This window comes from Triturus cristatus, chromosome 8 (assembly GCF_964204655.1).
Source record: "Triturus cristatus chromosome 8, aTriCri1.1, whole genome shotgun sequence".
NCBI classification, from domain to species: Eukaryota; Metazoa; Chordata; class Amphibia; order Caudata; family Salamandridae; genus Triturus; species Triturus cristatus.
In genome coordinates this window covers 835,884,601-835,897,885 of record NC_140591.1, presented here as the reverse complement: position 1 = coordinate 835,897,885, position 13,285 = coordinate 835,884,601, and the positions used below count along the sequence as shown (strand labels likewise).

Here is a 13,285-nt window from a genome sequence, read left to right as displayed (position 1 = left end):
CCATTCCAATGAGATGTGATGCACCTTTTCTTCTTTCAAACAGCATAACATTGCATTGACGAGCTATTTGCCTCTAGGCCAAGAACTTATGGCATACCAATTCCATATTGAATGAAACTAATGAACAGAAACAACTCATGAAATTTGGCATGCTAATAGTGCCATCAAGGAAGGTAAGGACTTAAAGAGAATAGTATCGCCAGTGTGGATCCTTCAGACCAGAGGCTTAAAGAGTACAAATGCACCACTGGAACGAGTTCCACTACAGCCTCTAATCTGTAAGGCTGAAAATAACTAAACCAATATCTTGTCTCAGTCATACACACTATTTATGCCATATGGTGTGTCGAGTGAGAAAGAACAACACATATCTTTCCTGTACACTTGGATTGGCTTCATTGTGCATCATATAGAAATAATTCTATATTGTACAGGTCCAGGAGATGAAAGTAAAGCATAAAAAGCAAATGATGCAAGTGAAGGCCTGTAGCAAGAGATGCTGAAATGTATTTGTCAAGCTTTTTATACATACAATAAAGAATTTTGAATTTAAATTTAATTTACATGGGCAGTACAATAGAAAATAGTGGTTGAAATGTGTTATATAAAGTGCAATGACACATAGTTCAAATCACAAAAATAATGGAATAGACTATGCGATAAGACAGTCATATGAACATGTTTCCAGTTTCTGAAAAAAAATTTCAAGTACAGTCAAATATTTTACAAATCATTTACAAATAACTTACAACACAGAAGATAAGTCAGCACCTGTGCAAACTGCTGTTTCATTATCCTTCGTTTTCAGAGGTGGAAACCTCTAGCCACAACATTTCCACTTTAGGAGCACATTTAAGACGAGTTCAGTCTATCTGTGTACACTGGTAATTACATGATAATCCCTGACCAAACTTTGCATTGCAGTAGGGCTTGCAATCAGTTTACTCATCAGTTTTTTCCACTGTCTGATCATTAGCAACATTTGATTGCTCTCCATACATGTGTTCCCCAATTATATATATTATATACTATATTTCAAGGTGTGCTTACAAAAATATTAAGAATGATTGTGAGGTCAACCATAAAAATATCAATAATTTTCACATAGATTTTCTTCCAGTTCTGTTTTACATTAAAGGACAGGCTTTCTATCATCATTATTGTAACTCTACAATGCAAATCTGACTAATGTTTAAATTCCCTCCAAAGGGGAAGTAGCCTTTGTACAATTTACAGCAGAGAATATGCCAACTGTTTTTCTTGATAAAATTAAAAAAAGGAGAAAATACATGAATGAAAAACAAATAGGACTAACAACATTCATGTTTATTCCTTTAGGGACTAGCTAGATATGTTTTAATATTCCCAAAAATATATTGGCAAAACAAACGTATGCTTTTAATGAATAGACATCATCCATAAACTCCTGTCCCTTGTTAGGGGATTAAAAGAACACATTCGCTGGTCTAGACTTGATAGTGACCGGTCAAAATTGTATTGCTAAAACATCATATACCTGTTTCAGATGGGACATCTTAAGTGCTTGTTCTCAGAAAAAGTCTGAATCAAGATGTTACCATAGTGCTATGCTATTGAATATAAACACAGTGATTCTCTGAAAAGGACTACCTAGAGGCCACCACATTATACAAAATGACCACATTAGGTATATTAAAAACATTGCAAAAGTTACAAATTTTCTTTCCCAAACTTTTGCCTCATGCGTATTTCTGGAACTGTTATGTACCATTACACGCATTCCATGCAGTGAACGGTAGAAAGTATGAAGCCAGGTAAGAAAGTTGTGAAAAACAATTGGGATGGAACGCTCACTCTTACAGTACTGTGATCAGATATCATGGGCCAAGAATGACACTGAGCAAAAGTTGAGTATGTTTTCAAAGTAACCAGTCAGTGTAAACATATTTAGTTGATCACAAAATCTACTGTTAAAAATATACGGTGGATTGGTATTGTTATCTTGAGTTATTCTTCTAGCACTTTATGTTGCTGTGGGATATCACTGTGCCAAGGTTTCCTCAATAGTAATATATCTCCTTTGTTTGTAGAAACTTGAGATGTATGGAGTCTTTGTGCTTTCAAGCACAAACAAGAAGTGCATTACAGAGGCTCCACCTGTTCTCTACTTTACGCACAAGGGTTCCTAATTCTTTAGCAAGGGTTGCTGTGACTAGAATGTGGCTAGAAGTTTCAAAAGGAACAAGAGAGCACAGCATGGGTCAGCTGTTTGCAGCAGTTAAGTAGTCAAGGCCCTCTGAAAGTTCAGCATATTCCAACTCCATTTCAGTCCTTAATGTCTGAAAAGCTGGCAATGCTGACGTTACAGCTTTCACTGCAGCTCGACGAGTTGCTCAAAGTGCTTGAAACCGTTCCTGATTCTGGAATGAGAAATGGCAGGCAACATTAGAAACCCATTGCATGCAAGAGGTAACAAGGGATTTCCCTCACCCAACCCTCACCAGATCAAGTAGAAAACCTAAGCAGGTCCACAACAGGCATTCCACAGTGTTCTTACCAGAGCTGTTTAAAGAGTGTGCTGAGTGTGAGGTGTCCAGAAGTGTCAACAGGTTGCTCACTGGAATCCATCCTTCTTTGCTGGTGCTCAGATTCTTGATATACCTGTCAACGAAACCAATATCTTGTCTTATCCAGACACGGAAAAAGCATTTAAGGAAACAACTACAATACACAAAAGCTGCACAGTTTACATACCAAACACCTTCCTCAGCTTCATGGACCAACTCTACAACATCTCCACTCCTTACAAGCAGCTCCTCTGAACCTCCTCTCTCATAATCTGCCACCACAGTGTATTTACCCACAGACTGGAAGCATGGGGAAGAGAAAAAGAGGGAAAGAAAATGTTAAAGATCAGCCAGAGAGGTATCTTGATGTTTAAAATGTTTAAATGATGTCCAACATAAAACAGGTTATTCCTACTGCTCACACAGCAGAGCAAACTGTCCTGGGAAACAGCCATTACAACGCAGCATTTACCACACAATGCCTTTAAAACAAAATGTTAAGTATATATCAGGTAAGTGGGTGACTGTGTAGGTATATGTGTGTGTGTATATATATTAGGGATTAAAATAAGGGTGTTTTTAGGGATGGCTGGCTAACGGTTTTGGGTGATAAAGGTGTTTTTAGGGCGGGTAAGGAAATTGGGTGGTAAGAATGATTAAGGGTTTACGGGTAGGTAAGGGTATTTTCTAGGGCTTGGGGGGTGAGTTTAGGGGTCGATAAGGGAATATATATAGACACACATACACACATAAATAAAAAATAGGGGTTATTTACCTGTTATATACTTACAATTTTGTTGTAAAGGCATGCATGGTAAAGGTATATGCATGATAAAGACTTTCATGGTAAAGGCAATGCATGGTTAAGGCAATGCATGGTTAAGGCACTGCGTGGTAATGGATGCGTGGTAAATCGGCATGCGTGGTAAAGTCATTCGTATTAATGTCATACAACCACCGCCCTTAAGCAAGGAAACAAATGTCCTGCAGTAAGAAAGGTCCCCTTCTTAGCACCAAAATACAGGTAGTGGTATGTAATTTGATGAACGCAGTGTCAGGAGGAAAAGTCAGCAACATGCACCATTATCTACAGAGGATGGTATAAGCGTATAGCTGTAATAGGGGATTCCCACCATAACATATGCAAAAAGCAAAGTGACTTTAAGAGATTGTCATCTTAAGACATAACCTGTGGCGATCTCACAGCAGCGGCGGTAATGATGGTCACCTCATTATGACTGAAATCGGTATAAGACTAAAGTTTTAAAATGGTGGGATTTGTGGCATTACATATTTTAGATAGAAGATGCAAGTAAAGGGCTTGGGTCACTGCTGGATATAGCTGCCCATATTTGAGTATCTAAAACAAAACCTGACTTTGGAAAGAAAGCGAATTTTGGAATTGAATAATTCTAGTAGGTGTACTTCAAAAAGGCTTGCAAACTGTGCACTTGAGATTGAATGAGGTAATGGCAGTAAATATCTGTATTTCATAGAATAGCTGGAACTTAAAGTTGTGACTAGACCTTTAAACTGCATTTAAGTAATATAAACATTTCGAGAATGCCCATTAGTGTGTCCTTCATGAGAAAGTAACTGTATGTCTGATGTTTTTGTTAGGTTATGGTATTCTTTTTAAAAACCAGTTTTTCATATTTGTCGACTATTTGTAGATACACTTGACCTAGGAGAAACAAAACTCCATTGCCTTGCACAGATAGTAGGACGTCAAAGGAGTTAATTTACTGAATCCCAACAGTTATATAATGCACAATTGTCTAATTGTTATGAAAACAAATTGTCATCACAACTGTTTATTTCGGATACAATAATACATAAAACACAATATAAGAGATTACAATGTGGAGAAACACTTGCTTAAAAACACTAAAAACCAACAATCACATGCAGGGCAGCATAGCCGCAATCTATAAAATATATAATAAAAAGCAGAGAGGGCGAAACCCAGGGAGGTTCAAAACAGCATTCAGGGTGGGTACTTATAAATGAATGGAAAATAGCTTTTAAGGTATCACTGTTTCGACACTTTGGCACTACGCTTGTGGTCATTCCAACAACAATTACATCTCTCATATCAGAACATAAAGTGCGTAGTGCAGGCACATAGTGATGAAAACCCAGAAGTTTGCATTCTGGTTTGAGCCATATCTTGCATTGCCGATCATATGCAGGACAGAAAAAAGAAAAGGATGAAGAGTTTCCTCCACTAAGTTACACAAGGGGCCCTTACTGGAGCTGCAATACTTTGCACCCTATCTCCTTCAAAAACTATTCAGGGGCAATACCCCATAACTCCATTTAAAAAAAAGTTGCAGTGGGATGGGACCTGAAAGGATATCATAAAAAGATTCATAGGCAGGAGTAAGCTTGATGTCAAAAAAGAGATCTGATGAGCTCCCTGCTTTGACAGTAACTGTATACCTGATGTTTTTGTTATGTTATTCCTTTTAATAACCAGCATTTCATATTTGAAAAATATTTGTTGATACACTTGACCTAAGAGAAACAAAATTCCACTGCCTTGCACAGATAGAAAGACGGCAAATGCAGTTATCGTGCTAAATTCCAACATGTATATAACGTACAATTGTCTAATTGTTAATGAAAAAACATTTTATAAAGTAAAATAAACATACACGCATCTGACAGCAACACTTTTCAAGAAATTCTGAAGAATTTGTTGTGCATCATGTGCCCCAAAAGACACTTCAAACCAGAAATTGCCCAATACTTCTCTACTGCTCTGCAAGTGCTTCCGGCACAGTGAGATTGACTATGCCTGATTTTCAACTTGCACGGTTTAGAGAAGGCCTGTTGAAAAGGTATACTATTCAGGAATTTCCACATTTCAGGAGGTCTTCTATTATTTGTACAGCAAACTTCCGCAACATAGCACCCTACAATGTTAATTTCCAAAACCCCAGATTTTGGCGTATTTATGCATGTTTTAGCCATGTTGCACCTATGGTATTGCCCCACAACATATGTCTTCTGCATGTCAGACACATGCCACAGAAAGCAATGTGGCTTTTTATTGGCAACCCTGTGTTCTCAATGTTCTCAATTTAAGAACCATACAGACTTGAGCATAGGCCTAGCTTATGTCTCAGAGGATTGGTTGCAAATTATATCTTACCTAACGTTTGTACCAATCTCAGCTGGGGTTGGTGTATTCTCCTTATTTTCAGTCAAATGGTAGGCAGGGGGTGCAGTGTTATTCGACAACCCACTTGTCTTCTGGTCAATGTATCTAATTTACTTACACCAAGCACTATACACAAGTTAAGTCTGAACACTTGATTTGGTTGAAAAAGCAAAAGTAGAGAGTAATGGAGTCTGACAGAATCAGAGGAGTCAGAATTTATCCCTCTCTCGTCATCTCTAAATTTGTGCAATTTTCACCTGAAGGCAAGTGTATGTAGTTCAGGTTTCAACATTTCCCAAACTGCAGGTGGCTGGGTCCAGATATCAGGATGTGTTTGATAGCATTCCAAATTCTACACTCCTAAACTCCTGAAGATCTACCTAAATGTTTCAGCACTTGTAGATTTGTCACAATCTACCAGCCTAGTTCTTTTGCATCTGCAGTCCAGTGTCAGTTTCCTGGGGAGATCAGTATAAATAATATCAGAATAGTCTAGATGTATTATGACTAGAGTTCTTGTCAGCGCCACCTAGTGTTCAATCTGGAGTGGAGGTAGGATTTTGCAGAGTAAGAATAGCTGGAAAAGGGTGTCTTTAACTACTGTATTGGCCTGCTGTGCAAAGAAAAGGTTAGAGGTAAGAAGTATCCCTACGTTTCTTAGTTTCATGGAGGATGATGGAGAAGAGGGTGGTAGAAAAGTTGCATGGCATGGGATGCAGCTGAAGGGTAGCGAATAAGGTGCAGTTGTTCCCATGATGAGGATCTCAGTTGTGGCTCTATTGGGGCAGAGGAAGTTATCATTCAGCCAGAAGAGAACACAGTTTAAGCACAAGGTGATGTTAGCTAATTTGTCTGATGTTTTGTCTAGTTCAAAGTAGATTTGCACATCTTCTGCGTACATTTGGAAGTTCATATCATATGGGTACCAAATAACTGCCAAGGGATGTACATAGATATTGAATAATAGACACGGCAGGATTGATCCTTCGGGTATAACACATGCAGATGGGCTTATCGATGATTCAGCAGATTCTATCCTTTTTTTTGACTGTGCTTGGTAAGGAACCAACGTCCAATCAAATCTATGTTTTGATCAACAGTGTTGTAAAAAAATGGAGTATAGGAGCTATTGTTTTGTCCTCATCAATGGGGAGAACAAGATCCTTCCAGATGCTAACTAAATCGGATTCCACCTCCTCACAGGTTGGAATCTTGAAAAGTAATCATGGAGAAAGTAGCTGATTTCAACCTATTCTTCAAGCTGTCTGGTCACCTCCCTTTCCATAATCTTTCTGATGAAGTAAAGATTAAAGTGGGTTGGTTGGTAGCTAGTCCAGGTCTTTGGGTTTTCAGATTTTTTTTATTTTAGCAGGAGGAAGGTGATAATAACATGTTTCAGATTGGCTACAACTCCAGATATCAAACGAGGTTTCTGAAGCAGAAGGCTGAGCAGGGGTCTGTATGGGAATTTGACACTAATCTTGTAGGACAAGCTCTTCAAATTATCTCTCTCTTGGACTGGAATAAGAAGAAAGCTGTATGTAAAATGGGTGGTGGGATGAGAAGGTAGAGAGAATAGTCAGTACAGTTGGAGTCAGTATATTTTCAGCCACATTGTATCACTTTGAAAGCGCTTCATTGAGAGTTCTGATCATTGCCATTCTTGTTTTATCTTTTTTTCTGAGAAAATCCGAAATGAAGAAACTCCATTTTTGTGAATTTCCAAAATGAAAACTCTTTTCCTTGAACATTTGAGTAAACATCTCAAAATTTAAGAAAGGGGGAAACTAGGTGTAAGAAAGAGGTAAGGAAAAAGAGATTGGATGGATGGGAAGGGTTAAAAGATATCAGGGTATACTTACTAAACACACATAATTGTAAATGTACAAGGATTAAGCTAGGGGTAAATGTATTAAGGTAGAGAAATCGGTATTTTGCTAAAGGATGAGGAAATGGCACCAGGGTACATGCAAAGATTGAGGTACTGTGCTATAGGTAGAGATTATAGATCGGAGTAGAGACAAACAGTATATAGAAGGGAAAAAGGTCAATATTTCGTTAAGGAAGGGGTAGAGGGGAATATGCATAGATGATGGGGCAGATGCAATAATAGCAGTAAAGGGGTATGGGTGTTGCTAGGATACTAGAGTTCTGGCAGCAGTTAAGGAACTACAGAATACATACACAAAGAGGTGCTCGGGTATTGGTAGGGCTATGTGTCCCTGGATAAAGGCAGGTTTAGAGATTCTATTCTAGGACAAGTAGTATGGGGGTGTGGGTAGGAGCAGAGGTAGTAGGGCATGGGCTTGGAGCACAGATACATAGGTACAGGTATGGGTCAGAGAAACAAGGGGCCAGGTGGAGTAGAGGTAAGGAAAGGATTACAAGTGCATTGGTAGTGATACTACAGAATACAAAGAGATGGGGTACTAGGGTATAAGTAAGGAAAACAAAGTTATGCGTTTTGGTACTGGTATTAGGGTCTAGATAGTGGTACTGGTGCAAGGGTAGACGTACTAGGATTAGGAAGGACTACAGGTACGAGGGTATAGGCAGTTGTAGAATACAGGAGTAAAGAATAAAAACATAGTTGAGAAAAAAGGTACGCGAGGGTTTCCCACATGAAAAGAAAATTTTAAATTGAAAAAATAAATAAAACATAATGTGGATAGGAAATTTTGTTTTGCATGAAAGGCATTCAGTAGGATAGATTAGACACACTAGAAATCCCATCAATTTAAACACAATCGAAAAATCCAGTTTGTGGAGAGGTTTCTCCAAAACAAAGTTTCTTAAATGTATTTTTTCCACAATAACATTCAGCCGTCATTAAACTGTGTGTGGTTTCCAGAAAACAGCAGGGCTACTGGGCAAATTTTCACAGAAAGAGACATGATCTAGCAACAAAGTACGCTCGAAGAGCATTTTGAATCTAACATGGGTAAAAAATTGCAAAATAAAGATGACAAATCATGCGTAAGGACACTAGCATGAGCACATGGATTTTGCGGATTTTTTTTAGTCCCTGAGTAGCCCACAATGCATTTCAAGGTGAGGGACTGTGGATATTGAGGGTGAAGAGCAAGTAAAGTGGAAGTCATATGTTTCTTGTTACAATAATTCACCTCATCCAGACTGCCAGGGTCTACAAGCAATACTAGTTGGAAAACGCCATTCAAGGCACATGCTACTTTTGGGAGTTAAAACAATAAAATAAAAAAAGGCTTCACTAACTGCATTCTCCCCCCGACTCCCCCCCCCCCCCTCCAAAAAAGGACAGGGGTCTTTATATGCTTTTTGTACGGACATACCACAGATCATGTGGGCAAACTTCTCCTATTACACCAAAATCATATGGCACAAAATAATCCACTAGACCTATATGGATGTAGCCTCATGCATGGGGTTACCCAAGAAACCTAGCCACTGTACATTTATTTATGCTTTCAATTCCAGGGATATTACTGAACAATTCTGAACCAGAAGAGTACTGCAATCAGGTACAAACATTTGTTAAAAGACATTGCATAAGTCCCTATAGTCAGACACTATGGAATGCGCTGTCTTAATGGTGGGCACTCAGCTAAAAAAAATAAAAATTACAGTATACCTATGTGACCTTTGACCGACAAACAATGACACTTTTTTCTGAACAAAATGATTAGTTTACTGTTCACACCTTCAAAGCCAATCAACAGTGTACATAACCCTGCAACGTCTTTGATTTAGGGGACAGTGGCAGCCGCGGAATACAGTGCTCAACAGATGCTTGTTGTGGCACTCTGAGGGTACAACACCAGAGAACCATCAGGAAAATAGGATGTGTAAAACTGCAATACAGGTGAGTAAAGCATGAAAAGAGGAACTATGTTTTACCAGAAGGTTGGCTTAAGACAAATGCATAGTACAACGGAGAGATAAAGCTGATACAATGAGGAGTTAAAAGAGGGGTGTAGCCCCTCCCCAAGAGAATCCTCCGATCTGACGACTTCGCCCTCGCTAAAATCCCACGCATCCACAGAGCCTTCTCCTACATCATGTCAAAGACCTGGAACGAGCTCCCGATCAACATCAGATGCTCCCCCACCTTTCACATCTTCAAGAAGACCCTCAAGACCTGGCTCTTCGACTGACCGGAGCTGCATCCCCCCCACAGCACCTTCATACCCCTACAGGTGAGTAGGGCGCTTCACAATTCTCTGATTGATTGATTGATTATCCTGGGATTTCCTTTTCAAAAGAAACAAGCATTTGAAAAGGCACAGGATCTGGATTTAATGAATTAACACTTGAAAAAAAAGGCATGCAAGCATTATGCCACAGAACATAAAAGGTAGACATTTTGCATCTGCTTATTCAGACTCACTTTCAACAGAGGCATATTTTCGATTACTGTGCATGCACAGTGCATGTAAATTTCCTTATTCTGATAAAAGAGATACATACCGAAGCACACAAAGAAGTCTAAAAGCCATGAAATATGGTCAGTAAAGATGTATTGAGAGATCAAAGTTATGTTTGTCGTGATTTATTCTCTCCACAGTTATTCCCATTTCTTATGTCAAACGTAATATCCAATACAGACAGGCAGCCAACATGTTTTTTTCACAGAGACTTTTTCAAGGCTGCAAAAGGATATACATAGGATCTTACACAAATGTAACAATGACATAGGGATAAGGATTATAAATACTCCATCACCATCACCAACTAGAACACGAAAATACACCAATGTGATCTTAAAGAAAATCCAGAGAAGAGACATGTGTATAGGGTGAGAACCTTAAGAAGGGTTGAGCAAGGTTGGTAACCCATACATTAGTTTACGCAAAGTGCTCAAAGAAAGTGACAAGTTTAGTGTATTAGACTGTATGTACTGCATTAGTATTCCACTTTTATGATGCAATTATGAGAAATACATGACCTTTTTTCATTGTGAATTTAATGTTCGTGACACGGAGTCCATGTCCGTACAAGATGTGTCTCTCTGTACTTTTCACAAATTGGGTGGCCCCTACTCCTTTTTCTGTTTCATCCCTCTGCCCCATTCTATTAGCATGTTTTAATGCATCCCTCAGCCAAGATGGCGGCCCTCTAGACCTTCAATGCAGCTTCCGATTCAGTGACAGTCCTCTTTCTCTTTCTACTACTTGACCGGTACTTATACCGAGCCCCATACACACAACAGCGTACTCATTGTCAGCAACATAGGTACAAAGTTCTGTTATTGTTTAAAGGTAAGCACTCCAGCGCACCGCAAACTGCCTCAAACTTGTCCAGCCGTCATTAGAAACATTACTGTGTATGGTATCACTGGCATTTCAGGATAGGTGTAGTGCAACCTAACATTGCGATGAGGCACCTCATTTTGTTTTGATTTTACCATTCCAGTGAGGCACTACTTTGTTGCGTGCATAATCAGAATACTGTCATTTTTAATACGCTCAAGGTACAGTTTCTTCAACCTTTTGTGCATACGTTACATTAATGCCTTATCTTGGGCTGACTCTCTTCTTTAGTCACTTTCAATTGCAAACTCGCTCCTCCTTATTCGGTTTTTGGTGTTTCTCATCATTACCTTCCATGACTCTCTCATCACCTTGATCGGTCTAATGCACTAAACTTGTCACCTTTTTAAAGCACTTTGAGTAAACTAATGTATGGATAACCAACTTTGCTCAGCCCTTCTTAAGGTTCTCACCCTATACACATGGCTCTTCACTGGCTTTTCTTTAGGATTACGTCAATGTTTTTTGTGTTCCATTTGGTGATGGTGATGTAGTAGTTATAATTCTTATCACTATGTCATCGGTAAAGTTGTGAAACATACTATGTATATCCTTATGCAGCCTTGAAAAAGTCTCTGTGATGAAACACATGTTGGCTGCCTGTCTGTATTGGATATTACATTTGATGCAACAAATGTGAATAACTGTGGAGAGAATAAATTATGCCAAACACATCTTCGATCTCGAAATACTTCTTTATTGACCACATTTCATAACTTTTGGACTGCTTTGTGTGCTTTGGTATCTCTTATATCATCCGTCTGCAGAACTGGGGGGGTTTCCGGGTCTGACTACTGCACCTTCGGTGGCAGGGTGTCTGTACCAGGAGAGCACCAACCCTAATTTGGTGTAATGATTTGTACATTGATTTCCCTAAATGTGTGTACTGCTTAGGATGTGTGAACATTGTGGCATAGCCATCATTACCTCGTGGATGTTTCTTACCCTGCAAGAATGTAAGAGTGAAGTTGCAAATGATTGTGGTTATACAGATAAAATGCACAGAAGGGTTCATTTCTCGGGGCATATCTAAATGCCAACAGTCATTTGCACACACACTGGCATTCTTGTGGCACACAAAAAAAGCACCTGCACAGTGTATGTATGGCACATTTTACTAAAACAAAAATGTAATTAAGTGTCTATCTGCTGAATTTGGGTATCTTATGGCGAGAGACATAAATAATTTTGACATGTGACTCGAGTTGAATCGTTTAAATGTGTGCACAACCAACATGGTCAGCATGAGTTATGACAAAAGTGTGTTAAACCAACACATATATCATCATGAATGATGGTAGCATTAGGGTGACCTTTACTCCATATTAATAACGCTCATCACTTCTAGTCATGGCCATTTAATCTGCAAATCATTGGCATCTGGTGTAGTAGTCTAATTAAAGAAGCTAGCAACTAAGAATACAACACTCATTATTAAATACAGACGCCACATTAAAGGACAGGTCTGGAAGCGGTGTTCGTAATTACATGGAGTGAGGTGGGCAATCCAGCAGTATCGGGAATGACACTAGTAGTAAGTGACAGATCTTCCTGGCTGTAGCTGTTTGCTGGGGACTCAAGATCACCATTTTTGTTATGGAACTGGCTGCAGTACATGAAGGATCTGGATAGCCCCACCCCTAGATGGAATCCCCAAACTCCTGCAAAATGAGGACCATCTTGGGGTCTGGTTGCCCAATGTACAAATGTAAAGAACAATAGAGTTGCCATATTAAGGTCAGGCTCACAATTGAGCCCTGAGAAACAATATAAAAAAAGATTGCTATAGTGAAAAACTACCAAAAAAGGGATTTTATTTTATGTACATAATGTATATATGATGTAATAACCAAATGTGTCTTGGTTAAGTGCAATAGTTAGATGTAAAATATTCTCTCATTACTGTGCAAGCTACCCTTAAGAGGCGTAATGATACAACAAACAACCTACAGTGACAGGTGAGACAGTAATACTCCTCAGGGGCAGAAACAAACCTCACTCTATGTATATATTTTGGCCTCATTTTTTGGGAGCAAATTACTTCCAAATAAAAAGAATAAATCAAAAGTTGAGTATGGCGTGAATTGAATACTTCTCATTAAACTTTTTTAATTCAGAAAACAAAATGGAACGCAGATCAGACATAATGCAACCGGGGAAAGACTGCAATGCCTGCATCATATTTAGGAGGTCATGTGCCGTGTTTTCCAATGTCAAAGACTGTTTCAATTTTCCTTTATCACTTCGAAGAACCCTCTTAATCTACTGTTACACACCCTCTTTTC

The 13,285-nt window shown here is 38.9% G+C and overlaps 1 protein-coding gene across 20 annotated transcripts in view; it reads right to left on the bottom strand.

Moving 5' to 3' along the window:
• Positions 1 to 477: 477 nt before the first annotated feature.
• Positions 478 to 13,285, bottom strand: part of MCF2L (MCF.2 cell line derived transforming sequence like) — a 927,044-nt gene continuing 914,236 nt past the window's right edge. For 19 of the 20 annotated variants that reach the window (XM_085622295.1, XM_085622305.1, XM_085622296.1 and 16 more), the window contains 3 exons: positions 2,734 to 2,846; positions 2,537 to 2,640; positions 478 to 2,399 (listed from right to left, as the gene is read on the bottom strand). In XM_085622295.1, coding sequence (XP_085478421.1) covers positions 2,305 to 2,399; positions 2,537 to 2,640; positions 2,734 to 2,846 — 312 coding nt within the window. In that variant the 3' untranslated portion in view covers positions 478 to 2,304. The remainder of the gene's footprint in view (positions 2,400 to 2,536; positions 2,641 to 2,733; positions 2,847 to 13,285) is intronic. The other variant, XM_085622314.1, reaches the window with a different exon arrangement.